The sequence below is a fragment of the Lissotriton helveticus genome, chromosome 7, assembly GCF_964261635.1.
Source record: "Lissotriton helveticus chromosome 7, aLisHel1.1, whole genome shotgun sequence".
Taxonomy (NCBI): domain Eukaryota; kingdom Metazoa; phylum Chordata; class Amphibia; order Caudata; family Salamandridae; genus Lissotriton; species Lissotriton helveticus.
This window is the reverse complement of record NC_136068.1, coordinates 640,812,626-640,840,075: the sequence shown is the minus strand read 5'-3', so window position 1 is coordinate 640,840,075 and position 27,450 is coordinate 640,812,626. Positions and strand designations below refer to the sequence as shown.

The 27,450-nt window shown below is 42.3% G+C and overlaps 1 protein-coding gene across 2 annotated transcripts in view; it reads right to left on the bottom strand.

The window, feature by feature from the left end:
* THOC6 (THO complex subunit 6) overlaps nt 1–27,450 on the bottom strand; it is a 133,962-nt gene that overhangs the window by 18,134 nt on the left and 88,378 nt on the right. For both annotated transcript variants that reach the window (XM_078652894.1, XM_078652893.1), the window contains exons 6-12: nt 15,477–15,525; nt 15,183–15,254; nt 14,763–14,865; nt 12,645–12,694; nt 11,065–11,127; nt 10,214–10,324; nt 7,339–7,467 (exon numbers count right to left, since the gene is read on the bottom strand). In XM_078652894.1, coding sequence (XP_078509020.1) covers nt 7,339–7,467; nt 10,214–10,324; nt 11,065–11,127; nt 12,645–12,694; nt 14,763–14,865; nt 15,183–15,254; nt 15,477–15,525 — 577 coding nt within the window. The remainder of the gene's footprint in view (nt 1–7,338; nt 7,468–10,213; nt 10,325–11,064; nt 11,128–12,644; nt 12,695–14,762; nt 14,866–15,182; nt 15,255–15,476; nt 15,526–27,450) is intronic.

Below are 27,450 nucleotides of genomic sequence, written 5' to 3'. Positions count from 1 at the left end.
CATGTTTCTAATGCTTATTATTATTGCATGTATGGTGGAAATTCTACACAGCATATTTCAGCTCTGTTTTTATTGGCTGCTATTGCATGTTATATATATATATGTATTTATATATATATGAGTATATATATGTGGGGCACATATAATATAGTGTTTCCGGGGTCCCGCACATGGGCGGGAATATTCTAATGCTTATGACTATTGATGAGGATCCCCTGGAAGAGAACTGTGCAGACCTGGAGTACACATAAAATTTCCTATTCCATGAGGTTTAACAGTCCCATTTATTACCACTTCAGTTAGGTAGGAAATTGGAGTAAGAGCTTCTGTGTGGCGTGGGGGTGGAGGAAAGTAGTTGGTGAGGGAAGGAGAGAGAAGAGGAAGAATTGTCCTGGAAGGGGGAGCATTGCAGGTAGTCTCTTTTCTCTAACAGGGATTGATGTCCTGCAGTGCTGTTATCCTGAAGTTTTGTTTTGTGACAAAATATGTTTAAGAACCTTAGGCCTAGGATCCATCTCAGTCCAAGGTCTTGCTTCAATCTGAGCAAATATTCAGAGTTTACTCCATTGTTCTATAGGTCAGTTGCACTGTTTCTATGGCAGTCTTTAGAAAAAAGTTTTGAACGTCATTTGACAGTGCTTCACTTTGTTCTTTGTTGTATTTTTGTTTATTTTGCATACATGATCTTGGTTTGCCTTATTGTTCTATGCAATATTCATGTTTGATAATACTGAACATCCGACTGTCTGTTTTGATTTCTTTCCAGTCTTAAAGAAATATTGGATTCCTTCTTTTACTGGTGTTAGTGTCACGTGGCTGGTGGGGACATTGTCGACATCACTAAATTAGCAAGAGCCCTGCAGCCATGATTCAGCTTTGCACGTTACTAGATGCTTTTATTTTGCAACAAACAACTCTGTCCGTGCTTTTCACATGGGAACTGTTCGCTGTGTTCGTTTTCTGCCTGTTCCTGGAGTTTAGTCTGAACATTGTGAGCAAGATCAATCAACAATGCCCCATGTTGTTCTGTTCTGGTAAGGTCCTAGCACTTAGACACAACATACCACTGCAGCTGGTGGGAGACGAGTAGTTTGATATTACGGGGATGCACACATAAAAAACACAAACTTGGAGAGGGACCTTTCCAGGGAGAAGAGCAATGTGGTTCCCATGATGTAGATATATCATCTAGGCACTAAGGTATGGGGTCTGCTGGCAAAACCCAGAGATCATATACAAAGGAATATCTAGGAGTCTAAAAGTGAAATCAAATCACAAACACCTGTTGACATGACAAATAAGTGAGGTGGCAGCTACATTAACCAATTGCACCACGTGATATAATAACACCACATTCACGTGAGGCACATACTCAAGGTGAGAATTTTCCCATCAGTTGTCTAACTGTTCCGCAACTTTTACATCATTTGGGTTCTCCTTACCCAGGAGTCAGTGCAGTCACAGTCACACGAAACGGAATAGAAGACTGTGAGAGTAAGAAGACCCACCGTTGTCTGGTGAGCGGAAACAGTGTGATAGGACAACTGAAAAAGCAGTGCAAAGTAAGTGATTAGTGAAAATATAAAATTAGGTGAGACGGAGTAGAGGAAAGACTTTTAATGTTTTCTCTCAGCTCCCTAACTCTAAAAGCAAAGGTGTAGAAGCAGATTTAACAAAATATCTGCTCAGCGAGTGGTCAACATGTTTCTGCATCTAAGGAAGTACCTATGCATTCATCAGGACCTAGTTGGTGCTACTGCTGTAAAATTAGTGACAAAAATAAAAAGGAATCATATCACCTGATTGTCAGGTTCAGATGCTCCACCACAATCTACAAAATAAGATCACATCAACAGGACTGACCATTGCCCTGATGTAGGCAAATTTCTCTTCAGAAAAGAACAGAAATGGGTATATAAGCTGAATAGCGACAAGGAGGGCCTAAACGAACCTATTCCCTGGATGTCGTTATGATCTGATTAAGGATCTGTGGGGTACCATCATAGATAGTGATCATGTTGTTGCGCAAAATAGATACCACAATCTCTGTAATATAAACATTACTGATATAGAGATCGGTATTATTCATAAGATTCAGTGGTCCGCTGTATATTGATTACATAGCGGTAATAGACTAAGTATATGTCTTGGACACATTGCCTCTATTTATACCTTGCTGTAGATTACATCGCAGTTATGGGAGGCTACTGGAGTCAATAGATCTAGCCTAGTATGATGTAAAAGTGGCGGAACAGTTAGACAACTGATGGGAAAATTCTCACCTTGAGTATGTGCCTCACGTGAATGTGGTGTTATTATATCACGTGGTGCAATTGGTTAATGTAGCTGCCACTCTCTTATTTGTCACGTCAACAGGTGTTTGTGATTTGATTTCACTTTTAGACTCCTAGATATTCCTTTGTATATAATCAGGTTAATGATAGGGGCATGTATCTAGTATGAGTCGGTAAACCAGCCCTTAGACCCCCTTCTATGTAGTTTGTTAATTAAAACCCAGAGATCTTCTGTTATATATTAATACCAATTCCTAGCAAGGGGAGGGAGGTTATATTCATGATATATGGGCTTCTTGCTATGCTGACAATATTTGTATTATGCATTTTTCTGCTTGTTGTGGCACGTATACTGCATTATAGAGCACAATAGTTAAAATAAATATTCTAAACTATTTTGTGTCTCTGTCGGACTTTATTGTGGACAAAAAAAAAAAAGTGCTAGCGAAAGGGTTTTGCCTCGTTACCACGATTCCTGAGAAAATCGGAAGTGTTGTGTTCTGGGGTGTCTAATCATTTGCTTCTCTGTGAGTGTGCAGCTAGTCGGTCCTGGGCACTAAGGTGGTGGGAAGGCTTAGCCCCTATACACAAGGTCCCATTATCCTGCGCATACTTCTGTGTATGTGCAGAATCCCTGCAACATTAGCTACTCTGGGGCAGATTGATGCAGTCACTTTGTTTGTGTGCTTTCTCTAGAGGAAAGACTTCTTCTGCTCGCTCTGCGCCGAAAGGCGTAGCATGCAAGCGAACTTTGTTGCCATTGTGAAGTCATCAGATGTTCTTTGGCCCTCTGCTGATTGCGTCTTTGTCAGATCTAAAAAGGGTCTATTACCCCGGTTATTCATTCTAGGAGTAGGAATTCTTCTATTGAGACTTCCCTTATCATTGGAAAGCTCCCATAACCCGAGCCATGTCGGTTGTTGTTTTCATTTATTAAAGTGGCTGTTGATGACTGATGTTTATTTCTCTGGTTTGAAGCCAGGGATTCTGAGGCACGAATGCCTATGAAGTACTATGCATATACACAGCTGCCTAATAGCTGTATCTACAGAATCCAGGAATGATTTGAGGTATGTATTGGAAATGGTCTTATCCTCTGCAATAATACGCTTTGCCTTTGTCTAAATTGTTCAAGAAAGCATTACATGAGCTCCTCTATTTCCTTCCATTGTGGTGTCCCTACCTTTAGGAGAGCATTGGACTTAGCTATTTTCCACTGTGTTGCAGTCCCTCTTTCCATCGTTTTCCCCAATGCCTCTGGTCTTTCATTATCTGGTTGTTGTCCAGTATCCGCTGCATTACTATCTCTTTTCCAGGCTTTAGCCACAATGAGAGACAAGTTCTATGTGGCGTTTGATATATGTGTGGGCTTGAGGGCATGGTCTATATTTTTCTGTTTCTTTAAAAACATCCTTATCTTGCTGTAATACCCTAGGCAGCATTGGAAGATAGTGATTCGTTCTCTGAAAAGGGTGTAGTGCTTTTAGGAGCATACATGATGACTCCTCTACCTGCACTTGTGGCAGGTCACACATAACTGCACCTCTTTATATCACTGCATGAGAAGGTTAGGTTACCTGGTAGGGATGCTCTAGTGGGTATGTATCTACCTCTTCTTGTGGTGAATCTACCGCCATCTGATCCCAAATGTCTCTGTAGTTGTGTGCACCCTATTGTGGCAGGTCCTCCTCTGTGTGTATTTCAGGGTCTACCCTCTAATCTTGTGGTTCCTTTTGTGAGAGTAGTCACAATTTATTCCTTCTGTGCTTCTGTCTCTCTTGGTTCTTTAGGTCCAATTTTACTTAGGATCTTGAACAAGGACATTAATGCATCAAATCCATATTTTTAAGGATATCTACTATTTCAACTTCCAGTTTTTGTTCGTCTTTTGATGTTGCGTTGCCCCCTCCTACCGTTGCCCATTTTATGACCATGTGTATCTTGGGATGCAATGTTTGAGAGTGCCTGTCCTTTGCATGCTACAGTCTCTACGTCCTCTGTCAATGTGGAGCCTGATGGTTTAGGCTTTTTTACTGCGTCGCTATATTTGTTTTTTATCTGTGTATTGAGGCTGTCAGCCTTTCGCTCATCTGTGTTTTTAATGTTGCTGGATCAGCTTTCACCTTACTGGAGTCTGATGTTTTTGACCCTGAAGGCTTTTCTTTCTAAGGCATTGTTTGTTTAAGTTGTTTGTGACATCGAAAGAATGCCTTTCAGTATTGTATCTGTTACCGCAATGTCTATGCAAGTTATGTTCTCAACGTCAGAAGCATGGATATGTCAACCCGTTCTTACTCATCAGATAAGCCATATTCTGTCAAGGTCTGGCCTTTCCATTGCCTAGTTTGCCTACTTTTGTTTCTCTCTGATCTCCAGAATCTTCTGGGACACAGGGCTAACAGGTCGCGTGAAAGACAGAGAATGCATACCCCATGGCCATCAATCTGTGCACATTTTCGAAGGCATGTTGGGAACATTTTAATGGTAATATTTTGCATTGCCTTTATTTGAAAAATACAGAGCTCCGAAGTACAGCAGTTCCGAAAGATACATTTTCCAACCGTCTGACACTACAAGTTTTCTCCAGAAAACCCTGTTCTCCTTCGATCCATATTTGGTGTCATCTTCTCCGCGGTTGCATATTGGTTACTTCACCTTTGTTTTATCTGATAAGTCAGCACAGCACATTTTCGGCCTGGATCCCTTTGCAATCTTACTCGCTTCTAAACCCAATAGTGGAAAAGAGGATCTAAAAATTAAGGTGCTGCATTATGTTCAACATCTTGGTCCCTATAGTCAATGCTGAAGAAAAAACCTGGTACCAGGTTAAGATTTACGGACCCAAACACTAGATGGCGGAATAAAGCAACCCTGTGACTAGATAGTGAAACAATGCGAAGCAGGTGAATATGGAAGAGATTCGGGCTGGATAAAGGCATTACATCCATACCTTGTTAGACTGGTGAATAACCTGCCTTCATAACATCACTGCCATAAAACCCCCGACCATCTGTCTTTTTGGATTGTTTCTTGGAACTGAGGCATGGAGGGTTGCAAATGAATCAATAACATAGTGGCAGCCTGTAAAAGCATTTTAACAGTAACCGCCCGCATTTAATCTAGGAGTGATTGACAAGCTTGGTAGAGCACTGAGAAAAGAAGTGAGTATTTGTAGAATGATATACTCTGCATTCAGAGGTTTGTGAGAATAGGCTGACAAATGTGAGCTTTTGGTCTGGGATCAGTGTTGGCATTTTGGGGTGACCTTTATGCACACAATCCAAGGCTCCATGTGCCAGGTTTGTCACTCAAGCTAATTTCAACTTTAAACACAAAATTCCCCTGCACACGCTCGTAGTATACAGAACAAATTAATGACAATTTAAAAGACACTCTTCATCCATGCTTGATTTATATCCAGGATTTATTGTTTCTCTCGTGAGCATTTTCGTTTAAAGCCTTAGCCAACACATGTTTCGTCGCATCAGAATGAGTAAACAGCGACTTCTTCAGGGCTAAGCCACATACAGATACATATTATGAGCTTATTTAAGAGATCCTGTTTAAATTTAAAGATTATTTACTGTATTGTTGTAACTATTTTGTGTGACTTTTATGATCAGTATGATCGAAATAAAGACTGATTGAATTACATATTATGAGCATAGTAGGTATGAGACAATTCAAGTCATTGGCAGACACCCACTGTGACATGGTGTCAAAAAAGAACACGGTTCAAGTGAACCACTTGAGACTGTGTAAACCCATGCTATTACATACAAGGCATTGTTCAGGTCCATTGTTACATGCCTGAATAGAAGTCTATCAACAGAAGGTCATGTTAAAATTAGGAAGCATTGGTGATCATGTGGCGTGTCAAGTGCGTGACTTTCATCAGAAGAGACAATTATGCAGTGATCAAGTGAAGTGATTCTCATGGGTTGACAATAGTGACTATTTATAAGGTAAATACAGGTAACAATATGTCAATTTTGTGACCTTCTTCGAAGAATACATCTTTGCCGTATTCGAACGAGGTGACTCATGGATTAAAAAAGGTGACTGTTTATAGGGCTAATATAAGTAAAGCCCCCCGTCCCTTAATGTTGCCATGTTATAACTAATTACAGAAAATGAATAATTATGAAAATAATTGTACCAAAACTCTTATTATTCTAATCCCACAGAAAAAAGAGAAAAAATGGAAAGGAGATATTACTGCTCCGAACTATTACCAAGTTCAACTGTATCCCAGTCCCAAAATGCTACAATGTATTAGTATACAACTTGGTGCTTGGCTCGGTGCAGGCGTCTACTGGTGGACCCGCAGCAACCACTGCCACAGGCTGACAGTATTCTTTGCTATGAGAGATTTACATGCAGCAGTAGGAAGGACAACATTTTAAACGACTGGGTGTGCATTGGTTTTGGTGGAGGGAGTTCTTGCAATGTGGTGCTTTGAGTACAGCTGAAGATTTATTGACGGCCTACCGCAACATTTTTATTCTGCGCACAATAAGTGGTATTAAGATACATGAAAAGCCTGATCTGCCAGCAGGAAGTGCTTCCCGGCAGTGTTCACTCTCATAAGGATCTATGCATCCGTCCACCACTGTTGGTGGACCTGTTGCACCTTTGCCCAATTTCAACTTCACCATTTCAGGCCCCCTTTGGCTCCTGTATTTCTCTGGACTACCTTTATTTGATTGTCTGAGCTAATTCTGCCCATCTCAGGTCTCCTCTGATCTCTGCTTACTGTCTTGAATTTACCGTAAAAAGTCTGTCTTAGAGCAAGTAGACCATCTCTATTTGATCCCTTGCCTCCTGGTCGTCAGCCTTGAATTCCATTTCACCTCACTGTTCACTCTGGCGTCTGCCGATTTGCCACATTCCCATCTTCCAAGGTAAATTTAAGTCCTTGTATTACTCCTTACACCTTACTGCTTTATAGCACACGTGTGTTTCTACTATTCATGAGACTCTGATAGCTCCCACTCTGGGACCCCAGACTCAGGCCTCATTCCAGTCCCAACCCTTACCTTACCTTATTTTCCTGGGAATTCTCATTGACTCTCATAGAGTAGATGGTTCGAGGTGTGCAGGGGATCTGGGCTTTGATGTCTCCGCTGATTTGGCAGTGGTTGATGGTTGGACTATGTCCTGCAGACAGGAGCTGGGAGTATAAACATTGGAAGATGAGTGAGAAAGGGGAAGGGATAGCAGGGATAAAAGGAAAAATAGAAGCTAGAGTTATCAGACACAAATGATCTAGGGTGATGGCAGGTACTACCGAGATATCTGATCTAAGACTTTACTGATGGAAAATGTTTGAATAAAATCGAAATATAATCAATCAACCACCTCTTGGGCACTGCCTCTTTTCTGTACAATGCACAAGACCGATAGACAGTCTGCTTTCTTTTAAGGGTGAGCCACAAGAATGTTATATGCAAGCTCTTCTCTTTACAAAGGCGGTGGGCAGCAATTTAACTAATCCAGAAGACACAGAAGTCTGTTCTAAAGGTTCAGAAGAATAAACACGCTAGGGTTAAATGCCAACTTGCTAACTTCTAGAGCTTAACGCCTGTCCTTTAGGACTTAATTCACAAAACCAAAATCCTGGAAAGTTATGTGATAAAGCCTAGTCCAAATTCTGGTATAGGTAATGGAATTAAGAAGACTGGATATAATTACATTTACTATACACTGAAAATTACATATTGCTCACCTGAAAATTGGCTCTAGAAAGAACCATGAATTATTTGCACTGATTCAGCAAGTCAAAATAAAACGGTCTGAATTAGTGAAAATGTACGTACTGCTATGAATTGTCATTGGTTGGTTGTCTGCCCAGATGAGAAGGCAAGATTATCTCCACTTTGTGCCTTCTGCACTCACAAACCTAGACTGCTGCATTATACCCCAATATCCCACCAATTTCCTCAGAGTTCGAAGCTTACCAAAACAGGCGGAGAATGCTTGCCTAATCTCAGATTTACAAGAGAGCTCATTGGCAAATCTGAACCCCAAGTTTTTGGCTCGGGGGGAGGGGGGGAGGGGGGATTTAGTTCTTGAGGCCACCAAAGCACATTGCTTGTTGAAGAAGAGCACCTCGTTTTTTTCCGAGTTCAGCTAGAGACAATTTTGAGTCACCCAAGCCAAGATGTTACTCATACACCTTCTAAAGTTGGCAAATGCAGCCTCTGATTGTTCTTTAAAGGAGATCAACAGGTGAGTGTCATCCGCATAGGAGATCACCTTTACTCTGAAGGATTCAGCCAGGGCTGCGAGTGGCAGGAGGTGGGCGTTGAAGAGCAGAGGACTCAGTGCAGAACCCTGGGGAACCCCACATACCAGGGGTTTCTGGAAAAACGTGAATAGCCTGAAGAAGACTTGCTCTGACCAGTGCTCCAGAAAGGACGAGATACAGGACAGGGCCGTGCCCTGAATTCCCAAGCACTTTAATCTCGCCAAGAGAATCGAATGGGCCACTGTGTCGAAGGCGGCGGACAGGTCTATTAGCACGAGCATGGCTGCATTGTCCTGGTCGACAGTCTCGCGAACACTTTCAGACACTTCTAGGAGGGCGGTTCCCGTGCTACAGCCTGTTCTAAAGCCGGATTGGAAGTCATGGAATCGATTTTTAGATTCCAGAAATCAGAGAGTTGACTCTGGACTAGCTGCTCAAGAATTTTTGCCGGAGCAGGCAGAAGAAAGATAGGTCTGAAGTTTTTATATTCTACGGGGTCAGCATCCAGCTTCTTGAGGATTGACAGTAGGAAAGCCTGTTTCCACACTGCAGGGAAGATGCCTGAACTCAGGGAGGCATTCCAAATCTGGTTCAGAGGGTTATTAAAGCAGGTGGCCAGGAGTTTAAAAATCTGGGCAGGGCAGGGATCACCAGGTGAGCCAGTTTTACAAGCGAATAGATATTTTAAGAAGTCATTGAGAGAAAAAGGAAGGAATTTAGTCTGCGCCTCAGTGTTGTCCAAATAGGCATTGTGCTCGGGCAGGGTCAGATTGGAAGGGAAGGGAAGGTGTCATATATAGATTGGATTTCGTCCTGAAAAAAAAAAATCAGACAATCCAGCACAGAGGAAAGCAGTAGGACGTACTGTACTAACAGGAGCAGCAGGATTGGCAAAGTCTTGAACAATTTTAAAAAGTGTTTTCACAGAATTTTCTGCTAGTTTGATCTTGTGGGAGATGTAATCTCTCATGGTTCTGCATTTAAGTTTGTGTACGTTTTTTAGGGCCTTTCTGTAAGCAAGCTTGGCTTCGGGGTCGTAGCATTGTCTCCAGGTGTGCTCAATTTTTTTTACAAAGGCTTTTCTCAAATCGGAGCTCGGGGGATAACCACGGGGCTGATGGTCTCTTACTGGTGGAGGTGACCAATCTGGAGGGGGCAACAAGGTCTAAAGCCTTAACCACCCAGCTATTAAAACTCACTGCATCCTTGTCTGGGTTCCCTGACAACTTGAGTGGGACTGTTAAGAGTGCAGGTATCATACTATCTCTAGTGACATTGAGCCAGTTTCGTCGTTTCTCAGGGTCTTGCTGTGGTCTGGACCTTTCATTTCCAAGTTTACTCAGCTTCCTCACAGGACCAACCAAGAAAGCAGTCCCCTGCACAAAACCCAATTAACTACCATTTCAACGTAAACTTAGACTAATCTTTTCAACCAGCACCAGGAGAATTTGTTACACGTAGAGTCGAATGCTGATCTGTGGTTCCCCTACTTCCCCCAAACCTTTCACGCCCATTTTCTAGGCATCTGAAGCTTATAGCTCATTGAAATGACATTTAATTGCCCTCTTCCATGAATCGCTGGAAAAATTACAACTATATAAGTAAAATAAACACAAGCTTTAACAAATATTATGGGGAATATTTGTGATGTGCAGAAAATGATACTCACCAAATCCTGGTAGAACATGACCTGCTGCTGCACCTCTGGGAGGGGGTAGACAGTGGTTGGGGTTACAGAGCGCAGGTGCCAGTGAGTTAAAGCTGGGCCCCCACCACACACCTGAGAAAAGAAGGAAGAGTAGTTGAGTAGCTGGACAAACTCTCACTCTGTCAGAAAGGGCCTGAATACTGAAGACACACTTGAATTCTTCCAAGTGAAGTACTTATAGTGACAACATGGGATGGATCTGATGGCCACTGAGTACACCATATAAACCGGTTCTAAAGTATTGAGACATACCTACAGTCAAAGATTGACATAACCTTTGCTACATGACTCACAACATCTTCAGCCTCTGCGACCCCCTTGGAGCTAGAGGGACAGTCACTCTTAAGTCACATTCAATCTTTGCCTACTCTTCAGGAATCACCACAACAGATAAGCAGCAAGTTGGTGCACCCATTACTTCCTCTCCGGAGCAATTACCTTCAAGGGTGAGAAGGGAAACAACTATGTGGTTATTCACTGCAGTGTGCCCATATGCCGACTCTGTAGTAGACACGATACCCATCAGGACACCTGGCAGTTGGGGTTTCTCCTATGTGGCAGTGAAGGGTAGATTTCTCCACTTACATCCACAGTGATAATAACAAAACAGCCAAGACAAGAAGCATCCACACCGCCCCAACTAAGCAGAATTAACTCACACAACAGCACTACAAACCTCATAGAAAAAAACATGTCAAAAGAGTCACCTCAAGTTGAACTCTGAACGCCCATAATCCTTAGTTATGTTGTGCTCCCTCCACACCTTCCCCAGCATCTCAACATGTTCCCTTAGTCTGCTGACAAATACTCACCATAAAATCACAGTCTGTGGCTATGCAGGTGATAAATTTACCATGGTGGGGCCTCGCGCACTCCTGAGGAAAAACACAAAGAATATAATACGCATCTGCGATAAACAGGGCAACTAAACTCTGCAATAAGTACCTTCGGAGTTGGCATAAAGACTGTTTACACTGTCTGTTTGGTGGCAGTGTTCCATGCACAAGACAGTCTTTCTAGATTTAGAAGATAAATAATGGTGCATGCTATTCTACAAAGGAAACAAAACTCTCCCAGGATCCTCACCACTGCAGACAGACACCATGCTGCTGCGCCTGAGGTTGTGTGAAAGATCCCATGAAATTATTATTTTCTACTGCACACTAGGTTGATATTTTTTGACCGTCCAACTTCATTACCCCAAAAGCACACTGATCTCCAAAAATACCCCAAATGCCTATTTGATTGGTAAAGATTTATTATTCATTCAACTACATATAATCATGATTTTCCACTGACATTTCCATTTAAGGTGATGATGATTCTGGATAATGGTGAAAATAACTTACTTGTGCCAAAATGAAGGGATGAAAATCAATAAATGTCTTCAAGGTATTAATATTATGCATATGATCATATGGACGGGGAACCTCCTACTGTAGATTATACTGGACTTTCCTCTGTTTTTATATTCCTTAAAACAGTTCTTTGGTTCCTGTTCTTGGAGATACATTTCAGAAAATAACTGCTGTTCTTGGGGTTTGGTAATATTTGCCAATCAGAAACTTCAGAAATAACGGAATTGCAAGCAGTGCTAAAACTGTCCCTCCAGGAAATATAAATACAGGTTTTTCTAGTTTGTTAATTACATTACAAGAGACGTGGATGGACGTGCACCCTGAAACTGAATTTAATGGCATCACTACAGGAACAGATGTCAGATTGTGACATCACCCTAGATAACAACCTGAGACCCACGTCATTACAGTAACCCAGTGTCAGACTAAAATCACGTAATGATCCTGACATCATTGTCCGACATGCTATGGGCACTGGGAGTCAGGCAGTGACGTCACTGCTGTAACCGCACAACAGACGGACATCGCTCAATAACCCAGACAGAAGATTGTAAAATGATTCCACGTTACACCTAAAGGAACCAGACATCTGACTGACCTCACAATAGGAATTGTAGACAACATTACTAAATAATCCATACCTCAGACAAGAACTCTTTTAGAAAAAACCCATGTTAGACTGCTACACCACACAGCGAGAGTGAAGTCAGATTATGGCATCATTATGAAAATCTGTCAGACTCACATAATACAAGAAATTTGTTTCTTTACCCCGCCCAAAATAAAATACAGAACTTATACCTATGCAAGCACGTCTGTCCGAATAAGCACACAAGGACGGACCAGTTACTCTGTAAATTAGCAGATATCAGTATTTTGGATACACAATTAAATATTTGTGCCTTTTACTTCCACTACGTATAAATCACAGGACATGAACGGGATTTTACTAATAAAAAACATATACTCGAAAAAAAGAAATACAGAGTATTGCACAAGAGTCTAAGAATAGGAATGGAGCACAACATGCATACCTCATATTTGTAGACTTCAATCGTGTGGACTTCCCCTCCAGTGCGGAGATCTGTAGGTGAGGCACAGAGACAAGCATGTTAAAAAAAAAATGGGTATAATTGGTGCAGTATCACAGTATAAGTAGTTAGAGGGCGACTTTTCAAATAGTTCGGCAGTTTCCATCCCAGCACAGCTTACAAAGTTGTATTGTATTGTAATTGCATATTTATAGAGCTTACTACCTCAGACGAGGCGTCGAATCGCATTTTTGGAGAGTAGCATGCTACTCCGGAACCCATAAAGGATTAGTGGTTAATTAGTATAGTGAAATATGAAACTAATTTGAGTGGGGGATATGTTAGTTATTTGAATTGAGAAGGAAGAGGGAAGGGTCTAGTAAATTATTAATTTTTTAAAATTAGTTTATAGCAGTAGGAGGTGGTTTGGGATGAGTAAAGGGGAGGTGGAGGGGAGTTAGTATCGAGAAATATGAAATTAATTTGAGGGGTGGACATGTTATTCTGTTTTTTGATTGAAAAGGAAAAGTGGAGGGATAGAAGAGGGGAGGAGGGATAGAATAGCAGTAGGAGAAGGTTTGGGATGAGTAAAAGGGAGGTGGAGGGGGAAGAGTCAGGGGTAAGGGTTTAGAAAGGCTTGTTTGGGTGATCTGAATAGTAAAAGAGGTATGAGATGATGCAAGGAGGGGTAGAGGAGGGAAGAGGCTAGAAAGGGTTATTTTGGGGATGAATGGGAGAGGAGAGTGGATGTAGAGGACATTGATAGAGGTATAGGGTGAGCAATAGGATATTGCATTGGAAAGAGTAGTGGGAAGAGGTGTGAGATGAGTCAGAGTTGAGGTAGAGAATACATTGAGAGCTGTATAGGGTGAGAAAGAGTAATGTATTGGATATGCTGAATCAGAAGAAAAAGTAATAAATGTATAGATACGTAAGTACATGGTATATTATATATATATATATATATATATATATATATATATATATATATATATATATATATATATATATATATATATACATACATATATGGAAAGTAGTATGTGTAGATTAAAGATGCCTTTAATAAACTGGCTTTCATGAGTTATTGTACATTAAATGAATTATAATTTTTTGTGGGTGATTCAATAGTGAAGCAATTGTAAATAGTTATGATAAAAGATTTACTTATTTATGCAGTCACTTATATACATGTTAAAAAAATTGAATAATGTAACTATCAGTAATATGTCATTTGTTAAGCAGAAATAACGAATATCTATATTTAAAAAAAACATAATTATTATACAAGTTTACACAAATTAATACACATATAGTACATATCAATAGTCCAAATAAATGCTTATATACAGGAGGGATGTGCTGTATATTTATGTTTGTGTATGGTGGTTATGCGAGGAAGACCCAATTCTTGAGTAGTTTTCTGAAGATACAGTGGTTATCCGTGTATCTTAAGTTGGAGGGTAAACAATTCCATAGTTTGGCTGCTTGAACAGAGAAGGATGTGCCACCCATGGATTTTTTGTTGCACGTTGGGATTTTGAGGCGAGGTGCCACTCTAGAGAGGAGGATCCTTTTTTGAACGTGTTTGGTGATTTTATTCCTGATGAAGAGAGATCCCATTCAATGTATCGCTTTGTGGATGACACAAAGCAGCTTGAACGGGGATCTTCAGGCAAATGGTAACCAATGCAGGGCTTTCAAGGCAGGGGAGATGTGGTCATGTGGCTTTATATGTAAAAGTAGTCTGGCAGCCGAGTTCTGAATACATTGTAGTCTTTTCATAGTTGTTAAAGGTGATGGGGGGAGGAGGGGAATAGTTGTGGTTCGGGGGTTGTTATTTTCAGTAATTCTTACTGTTGATTATGCTGATAATCTTGTTTTTCTTCAAAAGTCAATTGCTGATCCATGCCTCTGTAATGTGATGCTGCAGTGGACTCTGGTGTACAGGGTCATGCGCCTATTGTGCAAATTGACGAATAAAGATGTTTTGTTTTTTTTAAGTTTGCTGCTTCTGCAACCAAAAGCCTGCACGTCTACACCCCCGACCCCTGACTGTAATTACCCCAGAGGTGCACAGGTTCCCCTCCACCCCCAAAGATTTCTCACTACAATACCTACCCCAGAGGCGCACAGTTCCATCTTCGCTCCCCGACAGACACTCTCGGAACTGCTCCCGGAGAGCCAGGCAGTGAATGTAATCCTTGTGCCCCTTCAGGACATGCTGCATGGTGTAGAGAGAAAACAGGCATGAGACCACAACATATGGAAGGGGTATAAGCAAGGAAGAAGGGGAAAAAAGGTATTAGGGTCAACAAATATGCAAAGGGCTATTTTGGAGCAGCAGGGATGTTGAACAAAACAAAGTAGTGAACACAAGTAGCTAAAAGAGGAATCAAGCAACTAGGGACAAACGGAATAAAAGAAGAATATGTTAACTCCATGACTAAGATGGATGCAGCAAACACTGCCAATGACCCCGAAAAGATGTGCCTCTTTCTTTCCCCCTCTACAATAGATGAAAGAAAGACAATATTTTACCGTAAAGGTCCCAGATTCTAAATCCATCACGTGAACGTAGGTATCTCCTCCACCCATGAGAAGTGTGTCATCCTGTGAAAAAAAAGTACGGAAGAGAGAGGCAGCATAAAATGGGGAAGGGAGATAAGAAGATATCATTTTATAGACAATCTAGTACATGCCACAGACAAGTTCTAACAGCTTTGAATGTACAAGTACATCACGGATGAGAGGTGTCACAGAAAGTGGTAGGAAGAGGGAGGATCTTCAGGGGCACAGTGGAATTTCGCACCAGATTAAGAGGCAGAACCTCACCTTCTTGTTAAGAACGATGCTGTTGATCTCTGGGATTTCCAAACTCGCCCTGTCATGACAGAAAGAGCTAGCTTCAGACATGTGCAAATGAAGCATTTTAGAAACAATTTTTCTATTTGTGTCTTTAAAATAATTCAGCTTTGCAGCATCATGGCATCCAGTTCTGCACATTTCACTCACCGCTTTGAACATGCAAGATCTAAGGATGATTTTAGTGGGGTTTTTATGTATGCTAAAATCAGAAGGGCATGCTTCAGTTCAGAAGGGAATTTATAAAATTCTATGAATATTTGTGCAATGTTGGAGTCTCTCAATTGAGCGGTTTAATTCCTATTCTTCTTTTGATATTTTCATTTTGTACTTTAGGTAGTTAGTAAGGAGGAAGAAGCTTGCAAGCCATGTTGCTTTCGTGCTGGTTTTTTGCTTCTATATTCAATGGAGTTCATCTAACTTCTACAGTCGATTTTGAGATCTTTTTGAAGCTCCCTAATCTTTTGAGAAATGTATCAGGGTTATCTGCTCAGTGTTGATCCTCCTGGGCTTTTGTTTTGGACTACTTTCTTGATAAATGCATATTTTATTTTGCTCCTTCATGTAGCTATAAAATTGCAACAGTTGTTATGAAGGACATAGTGTTACCAGGGACTGCGCGACATAATTAGATCGGTCTGGCCTCAGTGTCCGGAGTCGCCCCCAATGACTCACACCTTACATATTCTTTTGACCTGCGGCAGGGGACGCCAGCTGATCTCCCTACTATACACAGCCATGAGATGCGACTCCGCCCCGCCGGTCCCTCCGGCCTGGGCGGCTTGGGAGACTGATTTGGGTACGCCCCTAGACCAGGGGCAGCGTAAACGCATAGGAGCTTTGACACGACAGGTATCATGCAATGCACACTTTAAACTAATTCATTTTAAATTTCCTACACCGAACCTACCTCACTCTGGTTCGGCTGAGTCGCTATTCGGAGAGCAGAGGGGACAGTTGCCCCAGATGTAGCGCAGAGGGGGCGGGCTTTCTGCACTTAGCCTGGGACTGCCCTTTAATAGGGCGCTTTTGGGCAAGCGTTGTAGATCACATAACGGCTACTACAGGCCTTCGGATTACACTGACACCTTTACATTGCCTACTGGCGTTAGTCCCTAGGCCGAGGAAGTGGAAACTTTCTTATAAATTGTTGCAACTGATGTTAGTGTTGGCCAGGCGCAGGGTAGCTATAACGTGGATGAGACAGAGGGCCCCAGAGATTCCTGCATGGCTTAAGGATGTCAGAGAATGGACCCTGGCAGAAGAAACGCATATGCAGAGTACAAGGAGAGATGGGAAATTGCAAGAGGACTTGCTCGCTTAGCGAGCCATGTGTATCTCAGGATTAACAATGGGAGAGCAGTCTTCACACAGTGATTCCGAAGGGTCTAGTGGCGACCTTTTTTCAACACAGGGATCGGGGTCTGAGGGGAAGGCGGGCGGTGACTCCTGAGTGGTGTTTGATGTAGTGCGTGGTGCGGGCCCTGGTTATCTCCTCACGATAAAGCATATTTGTTCAGTTAATTGTCAATTGAGTTTTTCTCATGGATCTGAGTATACCCAAGTGTAACCTATTTCCAAAAAGTGCCATAATGAGGCTGTCGATCTGTATACATGTGTTTTTATGATGCCATATGAGGGGGGGGGGCAGCAGGGGGGGTTTAATGTGTAACTGTTACATCACAAAATTGAAAAATAAAGTTTAAAAAAAAAATGAAGGACATAGTGAGCGTAAGATTGGTATAACATATGCTTCATGGAAAGTTCTACATTGCTTATAAATAACTTGTTCAGAAATAATAGAACATTATAAAAACTTGGCTTTCACAGATTGTGTCAACCAAGCTTTAACTGTAATAAGATCTAAGTGGTATGAGTCCAATATAATTTGTAGTTGGTTCTATTTTCATAACATGAAAAAACATTACATGAACTGACTGCACGCATAGCCTCCAAACATCAAATAAGTCAATATTTTAAACAGTGTGTTTAAAAGCTAGTGCGCCTTAGATTGACAAAATAAGGCATTTGTTGCACATTAAGATAAACGACATAAAAACAGATTATGCGGACAGGATCAGGAACTACGAGCTACATTGGGATTAAGAGATTCATTGGAATTCCGCTGCTCCCAAGTTTTTCCACCAAGAATTTATAGGTCGGGAGTCTATAAACAGACAAGTAATGTTGCACCAGTCTTCCCCAAATTCTATCTAGAGACGTTTTTCCGTATGGGCAATATAGAGATTTAAGGTGTGCTAAATTATACTGGTAATTCAGCCGTGAAAGGTTCTGTTCAACTCGAACCAACAATGAATGGATTACCTTATAACAAAGATGAGCACATATACGATATATAGGAAATATGGTAGCAATAAACAGATTAGGTATTACTGTGAAATCGAAATTTCCTCCATTTGCAAAAGCTTTTGAGAACTCTAAACATTGTTGTTTCTTGTAAGTAATCTTTTACCTACAAAGAGCAAATGGCAGCAGTAATGTTTCCCTCGTTTGTTAGCCCTTTCGCAGGTACTTGAGAAACTAAGAAACTAAGAATGGCCGCTGGCCTAGGGTAGTCACTTATTTTACCTTTGGATGCTTTTTAGGTATGAATTGCTTGGATCTACCTCTGCATTTGTATTATCAAGCCTTGGGTTCAACCAATTCAAAGTCAATGTCCCAAAATACTAATTTGGTTACACCTCAAGGAACTCTTGATCTAATAATTTCCCTCATTAGTATTTTTTTAAACTACAAACTTGAGGAAATAATGGTAAACATATTGTTGTAGGGGGTCCAGCTAATGCTGAATTCTGGTGGCTACACCTGTTGCAGCAGCAGCTACTAGTCCGTTATAAGTACCACGTCACCACTGCTGGACTAGGCCGCCATGCTCCCTGGCTGTCCATTATGAACGACTGGACCACACAAAACATGTGTTTCCTCCCTGTGAGAGAGGGCTATTACGCTCTGTGTAGCTACTGCCATGGGGCAGATTCTAGTCCTCAGACATCCAGAGCTCCCAGACCAGGCCAGTGGCCAGCTGCAGTCACCCCTCATGGATCACCCAGGGGTAGTTTTGTGGGTGGCATCAATTAGGTATGAGGCACGCTGGATAGTCCATCATAACAGGCTGCTACTGCCCTCAATCGTCAGGTCATATGAAAGATGATTAGGGGTTGCTGGATATCAAAGAGGCACCAATATCAGTGCAGGTATGTCCCTACACTGCACATATATACAATAACTGATTAGAACAAGCATTTGCAATGCAATAGGTCCCGGCATTATTTAAGTTTGAGCTATTATTCTTGTAAATGGCAATTTGTTTTTGCTTTATGCTATAGTTTTCTTATGTACATAAAAAGCTACATATAAAGTATTTGTTGTTAAAATTATTTATGCAGTATTTAAATTTGTTTGCATAAAAGATTACAAGAATATCTTAGCAAAAAAGTTAAACTTTTTAATGGTAATTGACTAAATGTCCATTTGGACATTTTAATTTCAAATAGGTAAGTGTAAACATCACAAATATATTGTGCAAAGAGTGCAAAATATTTTAGCCATAAATATTTTTGTTTTACGAGGTAGTTTGTAAGAAAATGATTGTAAAAGGCAAACACTGTAATTAAAATGTAACATATAACAGTACAGTTATGGCTAGTAAACATACATTAGGAATCAACCATTCGCACATAAAGCAAGAAGTGGCTAAGCCAACAGGTCTGGCAAGCCTGATGTAATGGCTATTTATGTTTTTTTGCACGCATATGCCACAAAATAACAATACGTTGTGGTCCCATTATACCAGGGATGGTCTCAATAATGCCAAAGATGCCTACATCATGCCAAGCATTGCTAGACTAAAAGTGGGAATAATTCTAACAGGGACACCACCAATAAATTAAGAAGGAACACCATTACGCTAAGGCAAGCATTACCGCCTTCGGGTAAAGTCCGCGCTATATAAAAATGCATAAATACATGAATAAATAAATACCGCCTTCGGGTAAAGTCCGCGCTATATAAAAAAGCATAAATACATAAATAAATAAATACCGCCTTCGTATCCTCGTTACTCTGCCGGCCTGCGACCAGGAAGTCAGGCAGGCCGGCGCGACACCCGGAAACAGGAAGTAGGAGGGCGGGAGCCTACCCCGCCTCCCACGGAAGAGCCGCGATTGGAGCCGTGTTGGGACCACCGGAGGAGGCAGGAGCCTACCCTGCGCCCCGGTGCCTAACGAGGGAAGACGAGTCCTGCTGCCGGGCCCTGCAGCTGAGGAGAGCCGGTGAGTGCGTTGCTGAGCTGCTGCTGCGGGCGGGAGGGCGGGAGGCGGAGGGGCGGGAAAGCATGTACGGGCGGGCGGGGGCGGCCTGTGTATGTGTGTGTGTGCGCGCGTGTGTGTGTATGTGTCTTGGAGTGCGTGTGTGTGACTGTGGGATAGGGGGTGTGTGTGTGAGCGAGTCGATGTGCCTTCGCGCATGCGTGAATGTTGGTGCGCGTGCAAGCAGCTGAATCCAGCCGGGCAGAAGCGCGTGACAGTTTTGGTCCCTCATTCCCCGGTGTCAGCTCGCTATAAGTCTCCAGCCTGACGCATCCTTCGGATGCGATTACAGGCCGAGACCTAAAAAGAGAGTGGGGAGTCTGGGGTCAGGCTGCATGTTTGCTGCTTGCCCTACACCAAGTCATGAACTGATTAGAAAGTTAGGGAGCTCACCTCCATGAATTAGTGCCCTCCCCAGCACAGACTATACTACTAGGAAGGAGGAGTTGCTCCAGACTGGGGAAGGAACTCCTTAAGCCCACCAATATCAGCACCTGGGCCGGCTGCTACAGGGTAGCTTGAACCAAGAGCAGACCTCAGGAAAGCACGGTTGGGTAGCAGGAGAACTGTCACATTTAATAAAAGAGGACTGGTGGCAAATCATTACTGGTGGATCTATAAACCACGGGAAGAGTTGAGGGAATATAGATGCCTTCAGACAGGACTCTATGGTCACTTAAAGGGCCATGGCAGATGGCAGACCGTCTGTTGGGGTTTCTCACTTCCAAATTACGTTATTGTTTGATTGTTGGAGCGTGTAAGGAAAGTAACTTGCTTCTTAGCTTGGAATTTCGTGGCTAGGACTACAAACCCCTCCAACTGCGAGGCCGCAGACTTGTTTGCCTACAACTCGAGATTCCAAGATTGCCTGCAGTGTTCGGGTCATCGAGCTGGTCAGCAGTGGCTGTTTTGCAGTGTGTAAGATTGTCAACCATACTCTTTCCAGGCCCAGTTTGGGAGACCTGGTGGGTTGCAGAGGTTGGCGGTTAGGGGTGGGAAGGGGCTCGGGGGACTCTTCCTTGGGAGGGGGGGGGGACTCATTGGTGAGCTTTGTTTTCATATGGTCAAAAAGTACAACGCTTCTGTTAATCACTTTCTTGATGGTAGGAACGTGCAATGGAATGTGTTGAGGTGGGTGAGGTTGACTGTGAGATTGGTATGTCCCCATTTTCTTTCCTCTGTGTGTATGGCACAATTGTTCCAGGAGATTCTGCCCACTGTGCTGTTTAGAGGATCATGTTTTCAGCTGCGCCCTACATTCTACAATGGTTTTCCTGCAAACGTTGACGAGTGTGTGGACATCAGAGTTGGCTGAAGAGAGCTATGCAGGTTGTCAGAAATAGCATAACAATGCTTCATTCATCATTGCAACCTTCTACCAACAAGTATCTGCCACAAAGTGAAGCACCGACCTGCAAGCCCAGCAGTATTTATCAGTAGGAGTGTGAACTACATGCATGGCAGGTTTAGCAGAGAGTAGCATGTAATGATGGGACAGGCTGTCAGGAATTGGAAGGGTAAAGCGATATCAAACAATCTATATTACTTTATACGATTTTGTAATGAAAATCATACAAGTGACATGTGATAAAAGGTCCAACATCATTATACATAAAAATACAATTTAAAAAATTGACAGTGTACAAGTATAGAAATCATCAAGAGCCAGTTATCCCCAGGATCAAACTATAATGCAGAATTATAGACCCCCAAACCGAACTTTGACACATTACAACAGGCTTTATGTTTTTCTAAAAGTTGCAAATCTAATACAGCAGGTCTAGCCTGATAAAAATCAAAGGAAATAAAAAATGGGTTTTAGTACTTATGCCAGCGAGTTTTAAATAAAGGACAAATCAGAACAATGTGCAAGGTATAACATTTAGGTAACAGATCATCATTCAGTGGTTCAAAGTACTTAAACCAGAGATCATCGGGACAGATCAGCTGATGGAACACACCAGCCTAAAATAGGCCTACAAACGACGCGGGTGAAACTGAATAGGCATATCACAGAGAAGGTAAGGCGATTCTCTGCTATCTTTGCTGTCTTCGCCATCCCTGGACACGTGTTTCGGGGTATCACCACCGGCAAACCCAGAACACGGCCTATCCCTGCTGACAAGGGGTGATACCCCGAAACATGTGTCCAGGGATGGCGAAGACAGCGAAGATAGCGGAGAATCTAAAGAAGATGCATTGTGGAACACGTAACTACATTAACTATAGTCCTGAGGGGCGATACCGCCGGTGTGTGAGTAGTGTGCGACCCCACCCCCATTTGTAATGTTAAAGCTCCCTTGAGCAGTTGGCTGACGAGCCTGGGACCCCGCTCCTGCGCGCCTGAGTGGTACTAAACCTGGCAGATATTTGGCAGCCACCGGCAACCCCAGAACACGGTCTATCCCTGCTGACGAGGGGTGATACCCCGAAACACGTGTCCAGGGATGGCGAAGACAGCGAAGATAGCAGAGAATCGAAAGAAGATGCATCGCGGAACACGTAACTACATTAACCAGAGTCCTTAGGGGCGATACCGCCGGTGTGAGTAGTGTGCGACCCCACCCCCATTTGTATAGATATTAAGCCCATAGTTTTCAAGTGTACTATATCACCAACCAGATAAGAGTTCATGGGTGTTTGATTCCTACTTTCAGCTCTGTGCTGGTCCACCAGCACAAAAAAGACCCATAATTAATTCACTCATTGTCAAAAACTGTGCATTTGTTCACATGCTTGGTTATTTCTTCATGGGTTTTTTACTGACCTTTGCAGCCCTCATGTTGGCTTTGTTTTCTCTTACTCAGGCCCAGGGTTCCATTTCTCCTGCATACGGAGGCGGGTTGTTGTGCATCTCCATTTTCTCCCTCTGCTCGCATATCTGCGTCTTTCACCTAGTTGTTGGAAATGTCTACTGGTCTCCTGAAGCAATCATCACTGCCCCAGCGATGGACATATTGGTAAGATACTCTTCAATTGCATAACTGCTATGCTAATGGCATTCCTTTATAGCATGAGGCACTCATGTTCATTTGTCATGTGGGTTTTAAGGTATGGGTTTTTCCCAGTACATACTTACCTTTAAAACGCCATTGAAGAAGAGAGAGGTTTCAAAATATAGAGAATGTACTAATCCTGCCAATGCCACACACCACACAGTAAGTCTCTGAATAAGCCTGTGTACAGGTACCCTGTAAATGTCAACCGTCTAGAGGAAGGTCTCCTTTGTTTTAAGCATCTACTCTTTTGAATTACTGATGATCATCCTCATTTTGAAGCAACAAGGTCTCTGTATACCACATTTTTGGTTCCCTCTCTCACTTTCCCCTGCCTCATTTTCTTTAACCGTACAGGTAATTTTACCACATACATTCAAGACGGTAAAAAGAAGGACTAGTCCCTTGTAGGATTTGAAGCGATTGGGCCCTTGACACAGGCACCTGAGAATAAAGAAACATGCCTGCTAGAGCTACTCAATACAACGTCGTTCTGCTCGATTACCGGTCTTTCATATTCCTTGGTCATGTATTCTCCCCATTGCAACATGTGCGATAATTCCACCAGATATTACTTAATCCGAATATACAGCAATTTTCTTGCAAGGGTTCATTTCTCAGCTGTCGGTTTCCTGCCCCTGCTTTAAAAACACAGGTATAAGCATTTGCAGACTTCATTCCCTTCATCCAAAGTGCTCTTCACAGAGGTGTCACTGGAAAGCAAGGTACAGAATATGGGAGAATAATGTTAGTGAAAAAACCTTGCAACTTTGTTTCTTTTTCATTGGAACTAAAACACTAAGCTTGGAACAAGAGCGAAAAGGCTCCCATGAGCCGCGAGCTGACGAGCTCAGGGGCGCGCGATGCATGCTGAGAGTGGTAATATTCCTGATAAGATGACGGCAGCATGCACAAGAACCTAAGAACTTTTTCCCTACTGAAGAGAAAGGAATTTCGAAACACGTGTATAGGGATACGGGCACTGGCCATGAAATTTGACAAATCAGCAACTTTGAAAACTACATTTACCATGATGCAAAAGGTAATTCCGTTGTGCATGTCCGCGGCGTGCCCCACCCCCCTTGACTGTTGAAAAGGCTCCCATGAGCCGCGAACTGACGAGCTCAGGGGCGCGCGACGCATGCTGAGAGTGGTAATATTCCTGATAAGAGGACGGCAGCATGCACAAGAACCTATGAACTTTTTCCCTACTGAAGAGAAAGGAATTTCAAAACACGTGTATAGGGATACGGGCACTGGCCATGAAATTTGACAAATCAGCAACTTTGAAAACTACATTTACCATGATGCAAAAGGTAATTCCGTTGTGCATGTCCGCGGTGTGCCCCACCCCCCTTGACTGTTGAAAAGGCTCCCATGAGCCGCGAGCTGACGAGCTCAGGGGCGCGCGACGCATGCTGAGAGTGGTAATATTCCTGATAAGAGGACGGCAGCATGCACAGGAACCTATGAACTTTTTCCCTACTGAAGAGAAAGGAATTTCGAAACACGTGTATAGGGATACGGATACTGGCCATGAAATTTGACAAATCTGCAACTTTGAAAACTACATTTACCATGATGCAAAAGGTAATTCCGTTGTGCATGTCCGCGGCGTGCCCCACCCCCCTTGACAGGGTCTCGTTGGGATACATGGTGGCAAAGCACAATATTGCCAGAACATGGGAGGGAGTGGTTAAGCCAAGGTACACTGATTGAGAGTCCAACATGGACTGGTGTATGCAGGCGGAGAGGTTTATCTACGAAAGCAGGGGATGCACAAGTAAATGGACAAAAATCTGGGGCCCTTGGAATGAGAGTAGAGGTTTGCTATGTACCCTTTTCAGCAATACTTCACCATTGACATCTGATAATGAGACTCTGTAATGTTTTAGGGACAACAGGAAAAATGAAACAGGTGATTATGTTGTAGACCCTGTGTAATGAATTGTCTTTTACTGTACCACTATATTGCGAGTATTGGAAAATCTTGATGACCGCACTTCACTGCACTTGTTTTAGTTTGTATTGTTTTATGTGGTTTCTTTTTCAATACATTTGTTTTAAAAAAAAACAAAAAAAAAAACAATACCAAGTGTATAGCAGTGACCCTCGCACACAATATCAACAGCAATGGAAAGTGTTGATGAGGAAACATCGGTTCCAGCACATGCTAAAGCTTCACATAAACCTCCAGGCTCCAGACAAGACCCCGGACAATTCCCACCAAACATTAATTATCACTTCAAATTCCAGATATAGCTCTCACAATATTGACAGATAAATTGGCAAGTGTACACAACTGTTTAGTGAAAAACTACTTACTCATCCATTGTCACAAGGGTCAATTTGACCCCGCTTCTGTTTACTTTTATACTGGCTGAGCACATGCGCCCATACACATGTCAAAAGCGAAATCATTTCCACAGTCCAAAGTTCTGTTGACTAAAAAGTCACAACTAGCCGAGGTGATCTTCGTGACAAGGGACCCGTTGGCAGCTATTTACTGCCCTCTTTACAGTACCTACGCACAGAAATGAGTGGGCTTTCGAAAATAAGAACCAGAGAAGAAAAGCGGTGCAAAAGATGCTAAAAATTGGCAATGGAAACAAACATAAGAAGGTCAAAAATCAGTATATAGAGAGGCACAAGAAACATCCATGCAGAAGAAATTAAAACAGAAAATGGTGCACTCAAGAGAAAATGGAGGAAATCATATAAACCAGCTCTAAAAATTGAATGTAAATTGACCATCAGACACTAACATAATGAAATTAAAAAATCTCTAGCCAAGTATTATGAGGAAAAGTTTAACCAGGCTTCTAACTCTCATAAGGAACTGTTCAAGGTGGTGAAAGCGCTTACATCGATAGAACAGCGTAATACTCTTCTACATACTACCAAGAATAGATGTAATGAGCTAGGGGCTTTTTTTCAGAAGCAAATGTAGATATTTATGATTTACTTCTGTGCAATATAGTCACAGACTTGAATCAAAAAGAGGGCATCATTAAGATCTTAAAATCACCAGCCTTAAAACAAATTTCCCAGTATTGAATGAGGAGCATACCCTTGCATTTGTGAGTACAAATCAAATCAGGATCTCCTTTAGATCCAGCACCACCACACATTTTATCCAAGGGTATGGAGGTTATCCTCCCGACTAAAGTTGATTTGCACAATCTTTCACTAGAATCAGGTATTGTACCAAAGAAATGGGCATTCAATCATCAGGCCTTTGTCGAAAAAATCCCATTTAGACCCAAAAATGCCAGGCAACTATCGCCCTAGCTTGCGGTTACATCTCTTAGGAAAAATATTAGAGAAACATGTCAACTATGAGTGGTCATATTTCTTGGAAGAGAACCATTGTTAACACCCTACACAGACGGGCTTCCGTGTACAACATGGTACTGAATCTGCTCTCCTGGTGGTTACTGAGGAGCTTAAAAGCATACTTGACAAGGATGGCTTGGCCGCAATTCTGTTTTTTTAGTGCGGCGTTCGATACCGTAGACCACACAATTTTGATAGAAAGGCTTAAGAAAGTAGGGAAGCAAGATAAAGTTTTGGATTGGCTCACCTCCTTTGTAAAGGACAGATCTTTCCAGATTATGGAAACCAAATGGTTCTCCGATACTATGCATCTAGATGTGGGGTGGCACAGAGCTCGTCACTCAGCCCTACTTTGTTTAACGTATATATATGTGCGCTGGCAAAAATTGTACAGTTATTAGGGATGTCCATAGTTTCTTACGTGGACAATACACAATTGGTATTCTCCTTGCCAAATGGTGTGAATTTTGAAAACCCTCAACTAGTGCCTTGTCTTGAAAGAAACGGTCTAACTAGACGGAGAGTTGCTGATTTTGGGGAACAATCCCTGTCCCAGGCTAGAGATCAGTTGGCCGAGCTGTATGAGGAATCCTCCTGTTCCAAATTCACCCATAAAGAATTTGAAAATGTGGATGGATAAAATGCATATGATAAACGATCAAGCAAAAAAGCTAGCTGCTACATGTTTTGGGCTACTTAGAAGGATCCAGAAGATTTTGGACTTTATCCCGGAACATTTAAGAAGAACTGTGGTACAGTCCTTGGTGGTCTCCCGCCTGGATTATGGAAACACGCTTTATTTAGGAGCACCAAATTCTGTCATAAAAACATTGCAGGTTGTCCAAAATGGGGCAGCCAGGCTACTCCTCAAAATTCAGAGCTGTGAATGAGCAAAGGAGGTCTTGAAACTGCTTCATTGGCTGACTATCGATGCTAGGATCAAGTATAAGTCACTTTGCCTTGCACATAAAGCAGTAAATGGAAGGGATACTCTTAAAATCAGAGGTCTTATTTCCCCGTATGTACCACCCCCAGATGTTTAAGATCAGCACACGAACAACTATTAAGAATTTGAAGAATTAAGAGATTGAGATGAGGGAGGAGATCTTTTTCTCATCTGGTCACGAAGCTCTGAAACTCCATGCCCCTTAGGCTGAGACTCCTGAAAGAGGAACCCAACTTTCTGCAAAAGGTCAAGGCATGGCTGTTCCCCCAGTAGCCCTTTAAGGGATTCTTTTGCCTTTTCATTGTTATCAACTCTCACTCAGCGCTGTTAAGCCCTAG